The 18,458-nt window shown below is 43.1% G+C and overlaps 1 protein-coding gene across 1 annotated transcript; it reads right to left on the reverse strand.

The window, feature by feature from the left end:
- Positions 1-5,828: 5,828 nt before the first annotated feature.
- Positions 5,829-8,600, reverse strand: LOC147898635 (uncharacterized). Its single transcript, XM_087378741.1, has 3 exons — positions 7,928-8,600; positions 6,643-6,711; positions 5,829-6,547 (listed from the first exon to the last, which is right to left on the reverse strand). Exons 1-3 carry the CDS (start codon positions 8,285-8,287, stop codon positions 5,843-5,845), a joined length of 1,134 nt encoding a protein of 377 aa, XP_087234867.1. The 5' UTR covers positions 8,288-8,600; the 3' UTR covers positions 5,829-5,842.
- Positions 8,601-18,458: the final 9,858 nt, after the last annotated feature.

Raw genomic sequence — 18,458 nt, forward strand, 5'->3', positions numbered from 1 at the left:
AAAAATGATATGTGGAAATGCCTCATGAAATGCATACTAAACCCCCTCCATCTAGTGCCCAATCATCCACATAATATCTATCAATCTGTGCATGGATAGACATCTGCACTCTCCTTTGACCATGTAAATAGAAGTGAATGAGACACAGTATGAAAGGTATCATCTCTTCAAGCATTTCTACCATTGACTGAAACAAAAAGGCATCCCAAGGTGCTCTCTCCAGTGAATGAATGCCACCATCCCTTCCCCCTTTTTATCTAAGGCAACTCCACAAGTTGAAGTCACCTCCAAAGATCGATGAGTCTGCAATGGGGGCCCAAGAGAGAAGTTTCTTCAAAAGAAGGACACGGTCCCCACTATTCTTGTGGGCATAAAGGTTGAGAATGCCAACCTTACGTCCCCCCAATCGAAAAAATGATCCACAGGAGAAGGACCCTCCTCTGCCGAGGGTGAGCATCAGCTACTCTAACTGCTACCCAACGCAGGGCAGCAAGAACAAGACGTTTTAGAGGCGTCATATGAGAAGGTCATGCTACAAGAACACTCTGTTGAGGATGAGGGGCCGCACCAAAAGATTTCTTGTGCCTCTTCTTCTTCTTCTTCGAGCAATCTCTAGAGAAAAATGTCCAAATATCCTAGAAATCCGAAACTAGTTTTTTTTGCCCGCGATCTCGACTCTCTGCCAAAATTGGGAACCATCAGCAGGTCGATGGAGCATGATGTGGTCATTAGAAATGTTAGGGTTAGAGACAGTGACCCTAACTCTAGGAACCCCATTTGATCTAATCGCCGCTGCCAATGAAGAGGGTAAATCAGAGAGGAGGGATCTTAGTGGTGACCACTCCAAAAGTAGCTCCAATCCGAGCAAGGAGTTGATTACACACCTTGGGCAACCCTGGAAATCTGACCAAAAGAGAGGTCGTCTACATGTCCTCCTCAAGTGGGTCATATCCAAGAGAAAAGGGCTTGAGGAAGATCTTCCTAGAACCAAGCACTAAGGGGTTAGGCTTGAGCATTGTGCTCGCAACTCCAGGGGTACCAAAACCCAACCGAAAGAAACTTGGTCCCAAAATTCAAATAGTTGTGAGGTGTTGGTCAAGGTTCGAAGGTAAGGTTGCAAGCATCCACTCCCTAGCCTGTGATTTGGAAGGGTGGGATCCATGGATGCGTGTGAAGAGGGTGGTGGAGCACTCAAACTCCACATACTTTTGTATTTGTAGCAGCTCGTCTTTTGAGAAGATACACATTCTCACGGCTGGTGAAAGTGGACGAGGATTGACTAGATCAGTAACCATTCATCAATCAAGCGGGTGGAAGGCCGATTCAAACCGTTGAAAGATCCATCCATCATAAGGAGAAGATAGAGTTGGCATCCTAAAGCTATGGAGGGAGGGGAGAGCTAAGAGGGGAGAAGCTGACAGTAGGGGTCTAAAAGATAGCTGAGGAGGGTGGGAGGAGCTGAGAAGAGAGAAGTTGAGAGTAGGAGATCCTAAAGGATAACTAAGGAGGGAGGGAGGAGCTAAAAGCGAAGAAGTTGTGAGAGAGTACAGGAAAGGTTGAGACAATTAGATTGGACTTGTTGAAGACATAATGCAAGAGCAAGAGGAGCTTGCTTGGGGATCTAATGGAGACAAATTTCGAAGTTGGTGAAGACTCCTTCTGAAGTTGCTGAAGGTAAAATCTTGGGGCAAATGATGCTTGATTGGAGGTCAAATTTTGGGGCTGTTGAGTATGTAGGACTTTGCAGCAACCACGACCTTGTATGTGCCTTTTTGGGGCAGCTGTTGAGCTGTTCTTAGAGGTAGAACTGAGACTAGAGGCTCAACTGGAAGGCAACAAAGGTTAGGCGGTTCTAGATGCAATTTGAAGCTGAAACCATTCGCTACTTAGAGGGAGAAGGAAGGAAGGGAGGAGAGGAGGTTGAGGGCTGAGAGAGAGCTGAGCAGAAGGAGTTAGGGAAGCTACGGGGGCAAGGGAAAGGGCTTACTCTGTGAGCTATAGACCCCAAAAAAAGGAAAGTCTTCATGTCCTTGAACTGTCCCATAGCATGTGCCATAAATCTGATAGAAACATCTAAGGATGTCCCTACCTCTTTGTTGCTCTATAGGTGTGCTATCAATCCTTTGCATCTGAATCCTCCCTACTTTGATCGAATAGCCAAAAAATGAGATTTCTCGCACATCCAAAACACTGGGATCTCTCCAAAACAACTCGCCTAGTCTTACTCCAATCTATCCTATGTAGTGAGGGGGTCTATGTACCACCTCCACTGACATTGAGCTACTATCTAGACTCTCCAAAAGGAATAGCATGTGTGATCCTCCTTGCTGGTCTCCTCTCTATTGCGCTCTTTGAAGAGTCTACCATCATCTAGGACTCGAAGTGTGAGGGACAAGAATCCTGAAGTACCCACCATAAAAAATAGAATCTTGTGTCTTTGAAGATATTGACCCAAAAATGTGGGCCGCCTCCATCCACTCTTGCCCTCATGGCCCTCTCCACCTCCTACACCATGATTAAGCACATCCAAGTCCCTACGGCCTTTGTCTCAAAGTCTGTAAATGGTAAGTCTGTAAAGATCATCCACCCTCCCACTATGCCAGGCACTCTCATGGTGAAGCTCCACAAAGATAGGTAAGGTCTATCATCTGTTTATCATTGTGTGACATCTGTTTATCATTGTGTACTTTCACATGAAACCACATCAATCCTTGAGAATTAAGGGTTGGTGAGTTGGTATTATGGTAACTTTTTGAAAGACAAACCCAAATTTGTCTCGTCAATGATTAGACATGCCCCTTTTTTATCACGAAGATTATTCCGAGTGGCACATTGGAGGGTAAGATGCTAAAGGCACCCATAAAGCAATCACACTAAAGGTAAAGGTTCCTCTAAGTTGCTCATGTACATACTATTTATTTATTTTTATCTTTGAATTTTTTAAAGTGAGTACTTGCCATGTTTTCTTTCACCGTGAGTTTGTATTCCCTACATGGTAGCAAAGAAGTCCAATGTATTGATGGCTCTTGAAAAGCGAGAACTTTCAAATTTCAAGGAGACGTGACCACATTGCCACTTTGTTCCCTTTGAAGGCAGACAACGGCTATTCTTAATGGTGACATAGGACACATAAGAAATTGATCAAACATTGGTGAGATTGGACACAAGAGAACCTTATCACACATTAGGTGACAAATAATTATGAATAATACAAGGGCTTTAAGCGAAGGAAATAAAGGTCTTGGCTAACCTAGCTTTTAGAAAGAGATGAGAGGCTTGGTTGTCACCTCAGATTCGATGGTAAAAGAGGTTTGGTGTCACCTTGAACAAGGATGTTTCGTACCACCTCAAGTTCAATGTTACAAAGAGCTTTGGTGTCACCATGAAGAATGAGGCCTTGTGTCACAATTACAAAGAGGTTTGGTGTCACCTTGAACAATGAGGCTTTGTGTCACCTCAAGTTTAGTGGTACAAAGAGGTATGGTCTCACCTTGAACAAGGATGCTTTGTCAACATGAACAGCCTTACCTTGAACAGTAAGGCTTGGTGTCACCTTGAAGGAGGGTTGGTGTTACCTCAGGTTCAGTGGGAACAATAGGAGGCTTTCAGATTAAGGTACTTCCCTCAATCTCTCTCCTCTCTCCATTCTCTGAATGTTTTTAACTCTCTCCTATCTCACCATACACTCTCCTCTCTCCCCTTTCTCCATTCTCTGAAGGTTTCTACTCTCCCCTTTCTCCTCTATGACCATACACTCTCCAACACAACAGGCCCGCACTCTCTAGAACCCCCTCTCTGTCACTATTCCCCCCTTGCTGCCAACTCACTTACCCCCTTCCCACTGGAAAAAAGTAATTCCCCCCTCCCCCTTTTCTCCCTCCCTCTCAGCCCCTTGTCCCTTTGTTCAACTCGCCCCCCTGCCCCTGCCATCCCCATCCCCACCCCCACCCCCACCATACCCCCCCTTCCCCTTTCTCCCTCCCTCTCAGCCCCTTGTCCCTCTCTTCAACTTGCCCCCCCCGGTCCCATGCCTGCACCAACTCCTGCCATGCCTCTCCCACCTAACCCTCTTAGACCCCCTGCAGCCCCCTCTTTCTTTCTTTCTTTCCTTCTCAGCCCCTCCTTACAAAAGCTTCCTACCCCTCTCAGCCCCCTCACCACTTCTCCAAACGAACCCCCCCTCCTGTCTGCTGTCTGCCCTCCTCAGGCCTACTTGCCAGCACTCCGAAACCCCCTACGCCTGCTGTCTACCCCAGGCCCCCTCACGCCCCTCCCAAAAGACCCCCACCCCCTCCTATTAGACCCCCTGCTGCAGCTTTTTCCCCTCTGGTGTTAGCCCCCCCTTTTTCCATCTCGTTTCCCCTGCGCGCCCCCCCCCCCCTCCAACACACACACAGTCTACCCCCCTCAGGGCCCCCTTACACTCCTCTCTAATGCCCCCTCGTTCCTGTAAACCCTTAAGCCCTCTCACAGTCCACTCAACCCCCCCCCAACCCTTTGCAGTCATACCCCTACATTCCCTCGAATCCACTCCAATCCCCTCCTTTTTCCTTGCACTGTATCCCCCATCCCCCACCTCCAGTCATCCGTCCATCTCCCTGCTTCAGTTCAGGCCCCTTCCCCTCTCTCATCAACCCACTCCTCCTATTAGCCGTACAACCACCCCTGGCTGCTGTACAACCACCCCCTCCTCAATCATCTCTAGCCTCTCCTTGCTGCTGTCTATAGGCCCATCACTCCCCAGTCTAGCTCTCATCTCCTTTGCTCCAGTACATTACCTAGAGAAAAATACAAGCCGCAGCTCCCAAAAGGCATAGTAATCCAAGATCAAGCTGCTTCCTGCCTTATGCACGAGGGTTAAAACAATCATTTGCATCAAAGCGCATATTGCTACTTCAAACCTTTCACTCCATACTTTGAATCTAAAACCAAATGCATGCAGAAGATAGGGATGAAAAGCACCTTGAGCTAGCATCAATGTGGATACCCCCCTCACAAGAACTAGTCCAAGGTGCTTCTGACACCATACATGGTATTAACAATGGTTAATTCTCCCATAAGTCAAGACTCTCCAAGAGGCACCTCTCTGCACGGACGTGCATGCATGTGCATCACATGTGCACGAACGCGCATGCGTGCATGTCCACACGTGCACGAACGTGCATGCGTGTATGGGTGTGGGTGTGTATGTGTGTGTTGGAGGATGCATATATCAGTGGGAGTCGGGATTGGGCGGGACAAATTGCTTTGACATTCAGAGTTTGAACGTTAGAGAGCCTTATAAAGGCACACCTGTGACCTCGCCCAAAAGGAGGGCTGCAGATGTAACTCCCCCATAACACCTCCTCTGAGCTTAGCTTCTACTCACCGAAACTACTTCCCATAATCCATGGCATATGGGGGCCCTTATTTAGGTTCAAATCTTACCAAAATAAAATACAGTCAGATCCATATCTGAAAATGAGTTTTTCGGTTTTCTCAAGTCATCAAAGGCCTTTTTCCTGTTATCAAGCTATAAGCCTTCTACTTGTTCAGTCTCCCAATAAGTCTTCCTGTACAAAGACACAGGTACAAAAATCAACAAGAGACCAAAAAAGGTCAATGCTTGTATTTGAACAGTATGTAGTTTAATCTCATGTTTCCTCCAGAATAGACGCTATTCGATTGTGTAGCTATCCGTTTCCCACAGTTCCTTGATTTCTGCACCCTCACAAACTTGAGTTTTGCCCAGTTCTCGTCATGCTTGCCCTGTTTGGTATTTTCTTAATCATCACAAGGTGTGCTGTCAAATGGATTACTTATTTCTATACATTGATGAAAGTGGTGAGGAAGAACGAAAGGACTACAAGTTAAACAGCATGGCTAAACATGCATAGGCAATGAACAGAATGCCACCACGTGGCAGAGGAATTGCCTGCATGGAATATCCTCCAATCCAAATAGCGGTGAGAACAAATGCCAAAACATTATCATAGGCCTTGCCATAAAGCCACCCAGTTGTTGCTATGCCATACTGTAAAGCAAGACCAATCTTCCCCCCAATTAGCCAGGCAACCATGGAAGCAAATGTATACCATGCTGTGTGCTGTTTATTGCGGGGCATAAAGAAGACAAAGTATGTTAATGCAAGTTGGGCTCCAAAGGTATGCCAAATAAATGCTACAAGGCAAAAGATGGCAAGAACCTCAACAATGGAATGCTCCCATCCTTCAACCCAAGCTAACCCAGTGCACTTCATCCATGTCTCAAAATTACCTTCCTGCCCAGAATTCTTGCAAGTCCTTCCAGCCATGTTGCTACCAAAAACCCTGCTATATTCGTTGGCATCGTCTCCCCTAAAACCAGCTGAGCTGTACTCCCACAAATCTCCATTATCTATTTTTCTCCAGTAAAAACCTCGACTCTGTTGAAAGTGAAATGCTGTGCTCACCTTCCTTTCTCTTTTATACCCTGACTGATGATTTTCATATATTTTCTTCCTCCCTGCCTGGGATCGCAGCCTTAAAGAGTGATCATATGCATCTCTGCTCGATCTGTTGGATAGAATCTGAGTTTAAAACCAAACAGTGAGGCAGCTGAAAACCAGGAAAGTGCATGATATTAAAAGCTTCTCAATTTGTGTGTGTCATGAAGGTCAGTCACCTCGTATGCAAGGCGTATTGTTTTGAACATTTCATCAGCTCCAACATCCTTATTCACATCAGGATGATACTGCATACAAAATCTGAGAAGTGTCATACATTGCAAGAGCAATTTCCACAAAGCATCACACTGGCGTTATATTTATATATAATTTACCAAAGATCCATTGCAGTCCTCACCTAAGTAATACCCCTCTGCAACACCCTCCCCCCCTCCTTCCAAAAACAAAGCAATATCCATCTAAGTTGCCTTCTCCCGGAGCTCAAGTCCTTCATAAAACCTGATTTGCAGTCTGGAGTACTCACCAAAAGCCGCCTCTCAAAACAACCAAAAGTACTCACAGGGGTACCACACTAACAGAACTCCAATAACTTGCATGCAAATCAAGCGAGTTAAAATGTTCTTAGATGTAATAGGGGTGGCAAGATGTCCTGAGATGTAATAGAGGGAAAAAAATAAGCTCGGTTACTGCTGTTTGGTACAAACTACAGCAAGAAGTGATAGCTTTATCAACCATTGTAAAAAATTCTTGGATAATGAAACGTATCTTGGTTGCTTTAACCAACTTGGTCAACCCTGCTGAAATTGATCACCATGGTCAGCATGGTTAAACTTGGTCGACAAGACCTTGAACCATCATTAATTGAAGCTGGTAATTTGAAGCTTAGCCATGAGACCTAAGTCTAACTTAAAGCACTGCTCTAGCGAGGCAGTCCTAACAAACAACTCACATCGCCTTTAAAAACCTTCAACAATTAGTGCAGAACTGCTTAATATTTATTATTTACGGCTATGCTACCTGTATTAAATGGGATCAAAAGTTTTGTGGTAATTTCGTCCAAGCATTGCTTTCTTATTTCAATTGGCTCGCCACACAGCTTGCTCATATCCTACCCGCTCACATTTCATGCGTAGCCTCCAAGCGTTGCCTTTTCCCCCCCTAGCCACCCACTTACACAGCTTGCTCGTATCCTACCATCCACATTCCATGTGTGGGCCCCAAAGAAAGGGCATGCATACCTCTCCTAAGAGCATGAGAGGCTTCAAGTCTCCCTCTCCTATGGGTACACAAGGGCAACCATAGACACTTGGGTGAAAAAAAAATGCTCCTCCTCGTACAAGAACCCCAAGGGCAACCATAGGCTCTTGCAATTATGGCAGCCTTGAAGGTTGGTACTCCAAAGGCTTGAACTCAAGAACAATGCCGAACCACTTGGCCAAAACTACTGCAAATTGGACCTTTATAAAAGTATAACAAATTCAGAAAGGCTTACATCTTTAGTACCTTGCGAGCAAGCTGCCGAAAAGCCATCTTGATATCTCCATAAGTCGCATTGGAAGTAACTCCCAGAGCCCCGTAATGGTCCTTGCCAGCGTCCCTTGGTCTTCGAAATTTGTTATTTGGACGCGAATGGTTTGTTCTGAAGCGAGGCCCTTCTTCTTTTCTTCTTTCTTCGGATCCTCTGCACCGAGAGCAGAAGCTGGTCCTGCTGCGACGAGGTTTAACAACAAGCAAAGTCTCAGCCCTTTCCAGCCCAGGGCACCATGGAGACTGCAGTGAGGACCTCCGTGGCAAGAATGCGGTCATGTCCGTGTTAAAGGACGTTAAGTGCAAAAAACCATGAAGGGGCATAAGCCAAATCATCGACTGCAAACGTAATCTTTGGCAGAGAATGCGAGGCGCGGCAACTGTCGATTGACTGCGAAGCTGTCCGAAGGCAGCATATATCTGTGTTTGGCAGTCATGAGCTGTTTGCAGTCGAGCATTCGCGCATTCTCAGGCCTCATCGGCTTCACCGAGTATGATCTTACTTTCTTTCTACGTACAGAACCGCAAAATCCAAAAGAGAATACCGCAGAGAAATTGTCGTCTTTGAAAGACCCCGCCACACAATTCAAAGGGCACTCAACTTTATTATCATAAACATCTAGCAATCTGGGGTATCTATGTCCCTCACCAAAAGACTTATTGCATTTCATAGCTTGGTGGTCATTAGGTTGCTCCCTTGGTCAATCTGGGCCAACTACGACAACCCCCCTTCACACCACTTTTTAGAGGATGGCGGACAAGTGGTGTGAACCCAGCCTAAAGACTAAACTCTACAACACTCCCTTCCAAGAATACACGTAATCGGTGGGGAGCCAAAGTTGAGTAAAACCTCTGTGCGACACATGATTATTATATTTCACCAATGACAATTAAGTGTATATAGGATTAGCAAGAAACACTAGCAGGGGGTTGTGGTCTTCGATAAAAAATAGCAAAAAAGTGACAAGCTCAAGAAATGGAAAAGCAAAAAAAACTAGCTTTAGCTTACACCAATTAATGAATTATTATAGGGGATTATACTAGAAGGGGACAATATTTAGGGATATTAGGCTAGAGGGGGCAATTCATGTGCACAAAACTTGTACACCCTAGAGCAAATGCTATAGGGATCCCACCACCACGTGTTAGTGCATGGATACCACAACCTTCATGCCTCCCATGTCTACTAGAACCCCCTTCCTCAATTTTTGGGGGAGGGCCTCGTCCTCCCCCATTATGTTAAGCAGGGGGGGAAATGTGTGCATGTTGTGTCCTTCCACCCATCAATGGAGCACCAGAAGTTGGAGGCTCATCTCTTGCCCCTGCAAGCCGTTGAAAACACTTGCCTATAGACCCCGATCCATGTCATGCACGAGAGACTAAGCAGTGGAGAGCAAGATGATGTGCGGGCAAATTCTTTGTTGGAGGCTCAGTACACCTCCATTGATAGGATTTGCGAGAGTCTGATGAGCTTCTAGTCACTCAATTTATCTCCCCCCACAACACGCACACACACACACACACACACACACTTTGTTTCCTTGTGGATCGCCAATCATTATCATGCTCAGCAGAGTGCACAAGATGTTGTAGTTTGTGGATCTTGAGCCGACTGGCCCTTGCCCTACGTTGCGAAGGGGATGTGGAGGTTATGAGTCATGAGGTCATATCCCTTAGGTTCCTTGACCTCCCAATGTACAACTCTAAAGTTCTTCTCAAGGCTATTTGTTGAGCCTCCCTATTCTTCCTCCACTCCTCCTCCTTTCCCAATCCGCACATCTTCCTTCTCTTCTAGTTTGTGCAATATAGGCTTGCACTCTCTTCTCCATTGGCCCTTCCGCCTAGTCTCCTTGATCATCTCTACTTTTGCCTTATTTGCCTTCTTCCCTTCTTGACATCAAAGCTAGTCCCCAAAGATGAGGATTGAGCTATTGTGGTCCACCTATGGTTTAACTAGTACTTCTCTTTTTCTTTTTCTTTTTTAAATCTTTTACTAATACTTGAAAAACCCAACCATACAAATTAGTCATTGAGGGTTGCTAATCGTGGAAGAAATGCTAGAAAATAGAACTGGTTGTCAACTAGCATGTTTCAAAGCACCCAGCTCACTACCTAGGGAATCTCCAAAATAGGGGAACCAAGGTGGAGGACTAATCATCTAGTGAATGCCTCAATTCATAAATTTATAGAAGACACCTATAGGCTAAGCCTTGCAAAACACACCCACCTCTCAATAGTCATCCGAGATCCTAATGTCCCACGCTTCAAGATGGCACACAAGGTGTAGATGATGTCCTCCCAAATGGAAACTAGGGTGGCTACTAAAGAAACCTGGTGGGCCTCCCATTATAAAATTGACTCGGCGGAGCAACCCAGATGTTCCAAGTAGTGGTGTTGGACATTGTCTCCCATAAACATTCCTTTGGCAATGGCATAGGGCACTATCGGGAAGGAGGCATTGCATCATGTACCTCTATCCAAAAGACACACCGACCCTAGATCATGTAAGCTAGAGAGGTTAGATCAATGAAGAAGGCATGGGCCCCCTCTACCAACCAAGTAAACGTCCCCCGAATGAAGTCCTACTACATCCTTTGTGTCTTGGCAACAATTTGGAGGAGGCCCATCCAAATCCTCTATGCTACGTGGCAACTTCAAAGACGATGTGGGATTGTCTCCATATCTCTATCCACGTAGCGACGGCATCTACCATCTTTGTGCATTTGTTCCAACTAGGGACCAACAGGAAAACCTCCTTGGGCCACCATAAAAAAGAAGTATGAAATCTTCTATGGCCTATAGCTAGTCCATAAGCATGACCAAAATTTGGAGGACTGGTAATCTTTCTTAGTAGCACTTGGTTCTTAGGTAGGGAGATTAAAAGGCTTAAAGAAGATTCCATGCATAATATGCATGAACAACAAATCCAAGAATTTAAAAAACTTACTCATTTTGAAATTGCAAAAGCAATGCCGCAAGAGAGACTCATCACAAGATTAATTGATGATCCGAACAATTTGTTGAAAGAGACTTGGTACCTCCAACAACAGCTGCTACATTGACTAGGAGATTAGAAAAAAAAAAAAACCTTTAGGTTACAAGCATAGGATCAGTTTGTGCGACCAATGGAGAGCTTAGCATATGGTGGTGGAGCAAGGAAGCACAGGGTGCAAGCTATATGGTATTTATGTTTGGACTATTTTGTAATTATGAAGCATTACTTGCAAATGATATAGTTGTTTATTTTTGTAGTGTTACCAAGCTTTTTGTAGAATATTATGAAGGAGGTTATTGGATGAGATTCATCCGACAAACTTTATACCATAAAGAGTGCAATGAAGAAGAAAGAATTCATTTCTATTCATAGGGTCGATGTGCATTGCGACATGCAATATTACAAGAGGTTGCACAACTAATTTAGAGAATCTTGTAGATCCATCAAACGTTGTCCATGCATGTGATTTTACTAGTATTAGTCAACAAAGGTACTTAGCTGTATATAATATTTTTGTTAATGCACTTGGAGGTCAAGGTATAAAGAATCCTTTATTGCCAAGACTAGTACATGTTATAATTGAAAGGAAAAAAACAAATAAGATTTGCTGGTTGGATTTATACAGAGTTTAGAAATCATCATGTTGGAAGGCATAAACAAGATGAAAGTACAACAAAGCAAAAAGAAAGGTGGACAAACTACCAAAGGGGCAAAGTAAGGATCAAGCACCTTTGAGCACACGGAGCATAACAATGTCTTTATAGATCTATGCAAGGTCCAAGCTACAATGGTGGAGTTTCACAATATGAAAGCATGAGGTAGATGACATTTTTATTGTTTATTTGAGCCATAATTTTTAAAAGTTCTTTTCTAATGGTGTAAATCTTATAATTTTTCATATTGTGAAGGAAATTTAGCACTTTTTATCATATTGGATGAGTGTGAGGTTGTAAAAGTCCACTACTCCAATAGGGTTAGTATTACTTTGATGAAAAAATCCCTTAGACATGCCAAAGATAAGGAAGTTAGAGAAGATTTTAGTGTGCAATCAGAAAGGAATATTGAGTGGCTAGCCACATTTGAACTTCCTAAAAAGACATACTCATTCTTAAAATGGGTCTTTGATAGATATCCAATTCCAAGTGTCATAGATGACTGAAAAAAAGGAGAGTTTCTTCAAGTTGAAGGGTTTGGATGGCACATGGTAGAAGATAGACATTGAAGTGGATGTTTGGAACTAATTGAGTGCAAATGTGACATATATGTGTTTTTTTTGTATGCACTCACAACAACTTCAAGTGAGTAATAACATGATCACACGGCAACGTAGAGGGAAATGGCAAATAAAAAGAGGAAAAGACTTTGGATGATGATGCTAACAAACGGATGTACTAGAGCAATGGAGTAATGAGTTGCAATCAGATGTTGCACCCAACAGAGATGAAATTGATGAATGATGGGATCCAATTTTAAACATCTCATTACAAAGAGTGTGTTTTTTTGAGTTTCATGCCAAGATGTGGCTCATTGATAAGTTGCTATACTTGCACATTACATATGTATGGAACATGAAACCAGAAGAGGGGGTGGCATCATGTATAACAAGGGTCAAAGCTCTTCTCTCGAGCATGGGTCTACATGGAGAGAATGTAAACATATCCTAATACACACAAGTCTCAAGAAAATCAGGAAATCTTCCAAATAAAGTGTCCATGGGCTGCTCGAAGGCACGAAGGTTCTTCTCCAATCATGGAAATTTTTGATTATATATGCACTGGTATTATTGGAAAGAGCTATGTGACTACAACACTAATTTGGAAGCTAGTCCTCATGTGAGAACCTTGAGAGTACGTGCTCAGTACATGTTTGGAAAGCATTGGACAACATGGTAAAGATTTTGAGAAAGCCTTCCATAGACGATGAGGATGTGCAGCTATATCAAGTCGTCGTGTAAGAGTTCATTGAAGCCATGATCGATGGATGGGGTGAATCGCACATTACTCATTACATGGTACGTTTAGTCTTCACCTTTTGCATCAGGCATGAATTGGGATTTTTTTGTTTTTTTGTTTTTGGATGTGTTTAGGGAGCATGGAGAGTGCATTTGAATCCAAATTTTGCACTTGCCCTAAATTTTTTTCTCCAAAATTGGCCTGGTTTGGGCATTTTTTTCCATGATTTTTTTTTCAAGAACTCTTTGTGGTGGTAGCATGGAGAATGCGTTAATATAAATTATTTGCATTTGCCCAAAGGAAATTTTGCCATTGATGGCATTTCATGCAATGTCCTTGGCAATTAATGACACATATTTTTAAAAACCTTTAATTTAATAATCCACATAAAAATTATTTATAGCAATAGTAAATTTGACCACAATCAAATTTAACGCATTGCAAATTGCCAACATCTTGAAAAAAAAAGAAAATATATATTAGATTTCCATTTCTATGCAAAATATTTTTGGTATACTTTATTACAACATGTGTTCACTCAACATGATTTCACTCTACAAGATATTCTCTTGCTTTGCTACCTCCACTTTGTCCAAGATTGTTTCTATTCTCTGGGGTGTTAAGACAGGCCTGTATAATTTGTGTGGCATCATAAACACCTCATGTATCCTTCATAGCAACAGCCACCAAAATCCTTCCTGCTATTGTTTCTCCAAAAGTTAAAAGTGCTAGATCTCGCTTTACTAAAATACACTTATGCACAAATGGAGATAAAGGCATAATGGAAACCAGCTTTCAAAGTGCCTTGCATTGATCACCTGCTCCTTTCCATGAGGCCATAACAAAGAATGCATAGGCTATGGTGCTTGAACATTCCCATGTAGTGTCCAAGTGTAGAGTCCACACTGATGTTGTCACCTTGACTTGCACATCGCGTTGCAAAATTGTCAACTTCAAGAACATCCTGAAAGTTGTAATAAGTAGTTCAGTATTCTTTTTTGAAAATCATTAAATTAAATACATTAAATCATCAATATTGGAAAAATATCATTAACTTACAATTTGGTGTGCATCTCTTTCTTCGTATCCCTCTATATAAATGTTACTCTCATCAATTTTTATAGGTGGTGCCGATGCTGTCGAACTGTTCTCAATTCTCCTGCATTTCTCTTGCCCCTCCACCATTACTTTTGCCAACTAGCCCTTCTCAAACTCTATCTCTATGATTCTTGCATGACCTCAGTCATGCATTTTGTCCCATACAGTCAAGATTGGATGATTTAAAGTGTTGTGGTAGGTGCCAAATTTGTGCACCTATTAAGCCCTTCTTCCGGAAAGCCCAAGTCAATAGTACTCTCCCAAGCATAGATTTCCCCTAGTGCTTCATCTTCCCTCAACTTCTTGACATATTGGATGTCAATTAAAAACAAAATTTCTCTATTTTCAATCAAAACATATGGAAGAGTTTGCATTAAAACTTCTTCCTTTATACCTTCCTCTGCTTCTTCCTCTTCCTCCATAGTGGGTTGTCTTGTCGAGGATGTTCCAACTGCTTCTTGGGAGACCACAGCCAACTCTGATCCAATCAATTCCTCTACCTCTGCAGTGTGTTTCCCTTTGTCCAATGTTTTGTTGGACCACTCCAAGCAAGGCTAGCTTTTGCAATCGCATTGAGGTTTTCTTCGACCTCTATTCCTTGCTCCTTTGCAAGAAGAGTTGGCACTTCCTATATGAATTGAGGTGCAAGGCTGTCCTCCATTTCTAGAATAATTGCACAATAAGCTATTTTTTAGGACACAAAATGGGTTCCTACGAGGCCCATTCGACAATCTAACTCCTACGCCTTTGATTTTTGGACTTAAGGATTTACATATTATAGCAAAATGGGTTCCTACAAGGCCCATTTGGAGATCTAAATCCTCCACCTTTGATATTTTCCAATAATTTTTTGGACTTAGGAATTTACATAATTTTACAACCTATTTCTATAACTAGCATCAATGTTGCTACTTTCTATAAGGAGATTGACAGGAATGGGATTCATTCTACTCTACCTATGTCATAAAAAGATTGTGTAAGTTCTTGTGGGGGTTAAAGGTCACTGTGCCTTTACCCCGGTTATGTACAATACTCAAACACATATATAAATGAATGAAAAAGAAGATTAGGGTGGTTCTGCACCCACCAAAACTTGTGTGGCTCTTTGTCTCTCTCTCTCCCTCTTCTGTTCTTGCTTCCGTTGAGAGCACTCTCAACTGGTATCAGAGCCCGGGTGATCTAGCTGAGCGTGCGTGGATGCTTGAAGCTCAGTAGCTCTGTGGGAGGAAGGAGAAGCTCTGTGGGAAGCTTTGTGGGTGACTTTACTTGTATCCGAGTGTGCAAAGACCTTGGAGGAACCTTTGGAAAAGTCACTTTGGTTTTGCGAAGTGGTTTTGAGAGCCTGTTAAGTGTTTTCAAAGAAAAAGTCGTTTTTTGAGCTTTTCCCTGTTCCGTTCGATGACAGAGACTCCATATTGACTTGTAGAGGCAACTATTGCTTGCTTTTGGTGTCCACTTCACTTCAGGAGCTTGGAAACACCTTCATTCTTGAATCTGGGATCATTTCATTGGATTTCTGACTCACTGTGTCAGTTTCTGCGTTTTTTGCCCGGGTGTTGGAACTCAAGTTTGGAGCAACCATTTGCAAATATGTCAGTTCCAGTGGACTCAGGAGGTCCTAAAACTTCTATGTTGCTCATCATTCGCACTCCGGTGGAGTTTACAAATAGCTCTGTTTCCAAAAACGTTTTTCAGTCCGTGTGTTGGACCCAGTGATTGAGACCACGGTTTCCAAAACCGTCTGTCCCATTGCATTCCGGACGCCCAAAAACCCCTATCTGTCAGTTCTTGCGCGATTCGGTGGAGGATTTTCACAGTTATAGATCTCTGTGTATTCGATTTTGTCTCTCTGTTATGCATTTTTCATTCTAAGGTTTTGAAACCTTAGATTTATGCCACATGGCAGTGGATAAGTGTTGACTCCCATTTCTCACTCATCGGTTGGGATTTTGGACTTCCGGCAGAAGAGAGATATTTGCAGATTTTCTTGCTGAGTCCGATTATGCAATGGTGCCCATGTTTTGAGGCATCTCAGGTTCTATTTTTCAGTAGCGGTCATTACCGTGGGACTATGATTTCTTGAGCATACCTTATGCAGATCACTCTGGTTGCAGTTTGAGCAATGTGCGCTCATTCGTGGTATGCATTGGGTTGCAGTGGATGATTTATAGGCCATTTGGATGCATTGCGGTCCTTATTGGATGTGCTGATAGGCCCAAATTGCCTTGTGGGATGCTATTTTTATGGACGCTTTGCACATGGATGCTATTTTATGCTGAGGGACAGCTTTGACACATTGCAGGTGATGCACTGATAGTGCTATGCTCTCTTGGATGAGATATTATTGATGCATATGCCAGTGGACGGTGTTTATGCTTGAGTCATTTGGCACTTATTGGCATTTTGGATTGCCATTGCAGTTGGCATTTTCTTTTGGGCCAGATTTGCTCATATGGATGCATAGTATATGCACACGAGTCAGATGCATCTTTTGATGCTTTGAGCTTTGAGTTTTGGTGATATTTCACTCTATTGTGGCATACACATTTGGGTGCACCTGGTATTTGGTGTGATTCTCTCTTGCAGGCACTAGCATTTGGGATTTTGTTTCATTTGCATCATGGCATCCTCTTCCATGTCTAAAAAGGAGATTTTTAGCATTAAAAAGTTTGATGGGACAAACTTTTCTTTGTGGAAAGAACAAATAAGGGATGTGCTTATTCAAAAGAAGCAGATTAAACCCTTGGTAGGGATTGAAGCTAAGCCTGCAAATATGTCTAAGGATGATTGGAATGAGTTGGATGCATTAGCAAAGTCTACTATTAGACTTCATCTTGCAGAGTCAGTTTATTTCACAGTAGTAAATGAGCAGACTACGGAAGATTTATGGAAGAAACTGTGTGCCACTTATGAGAAGGAAACTGCCTCCAATAAAGTTTACCTCATGAAGAGGTTGTTTGAGCTACAGATGAAGGAAAGGGTCTCCATTGCTTCTCACTTGAATGAATTCAATATTATTTTCAGCCAGCTTCAGGCTCAGAAGATGAATTTTGATGGGGAGACTAAGGCAATATTTCTCTTATGTTCATTGCCATCCTCATGGGATACCTTCCGTACAGCTGTCAGTAACTCTACACATGGTGGAGTACTGAAATTTGATGATGTTATGGGTAGCTTGTTGGCCGAGGAGATTAGACGAAAGTCTATGGACGGCAATAAGCAGGATGCAACCTTAAATGTGCAAAGGGGCAGATCACACTTTAGGGGGAAGTCCCAAGAAAGAGGGAAGTCTCGTAGCAAATCCAGGGTACGGAACATTGAGTGTTACCACTGTGGCAAGAAGGGCCATATGAAAAAGGATTGCTACAAGCTAAAAAGAGAGCAAAAGGATAAGAAAAAGAATGCAAATTGGGGTGCCAATCAAAAGGAAGAGAGTCCAAGGGAGGACAAAGGAAAAGTGAAGATCGAGGAGATCAATGCAGTCACACATGATAGTGACAATGACGTTCTCTTCATGTCTAGTTTATCTGCAGAGTTGCTTACCACTTCAGATGATGCATATTCCCAAGATTGGATTTTGGATTCTGGTGCTTCATTCCATGTTACTCCCCATAGGGAATGGTTCTCCACTTATGACAGTGGAAAGACAGGCTATGTGCATCTTGGAAATGACTATGCATGTGACATAGTGGGAGCAGATGACATAAAGTTTTCTTTTGCAAATGGGTCTGCATTTGTTTTGAAACATGTGAGACATGTGCCTAAGCTGACCAAGAGTCTTATTTCAGTGGGTCAGCTAGATGATGCTGGTTTTCACACCACTTTTGGCTTTCAGAGTTGGAAAATTCAGAAGGGCTCTATGCTTTTGGCCAGGGGTGCCAAGTGTGGGACTTTGTATCCCTTACATGTATCAGGGGTATTTGATCATGTTGTTGCAATAACTGAGCAGCCAAGCACTTCTTTGTGGCATTGCAGGTTGGGGCACATGAGCCAGAATGGAATGAAACTCTTATGCTGTTTGGGTTATGTACCACATTTGAGTTTCTCTGATTTTGAATTTTGTGAGCATTGTCTCTATGGGAAGCAGACTAAATCAGCCCATAAAAGAAGGGGAAAGAAAGAGTTTGAAAAGCTTGATTTGGTGCATTCAGACGTATGTGGTCCCATGCCTACACGGTCATTAGGCGGGGCTGAATACTATGTGACATTCATTGATGATGCAACTAGGAAAGTGTGGGCTTATGCTATAGCTCGGAAGAGTGATGTGTTCCAGGTATTTTAGAAATGGCTGGCCTTGGTTGAGAATCAGTCAAGTAGAACGCTTAAATGCCTACGGACTGACAATGGTGGAGAGTATCTCTCTCATGACTTTCAGCATTTTTGTGATACACGTGGGATTAAGAGGGAGCTCACATCCCCTCGTACTCCAGAGCAAAATCCAGTTGCAGAAAATATGAACCGT

This window comes from Dipteris shenzhenensis, chromosome 9 (genome assembly GCF_047967505.1).
Source record: "Dipteris shenzhenensis isolate YYH24624 ecotype China chromosome 9, Dip_SZ_1.0, whole genome shotgun sequence".
Taxonomy (NCBI): domain Eukaryota; kingdom Viridiplantae; phylum Streptophyta; class Polypodiopsida; order Gleicheniales; family Dipteridaceae; genus Dipteris; species Dipteris shenzhenensis.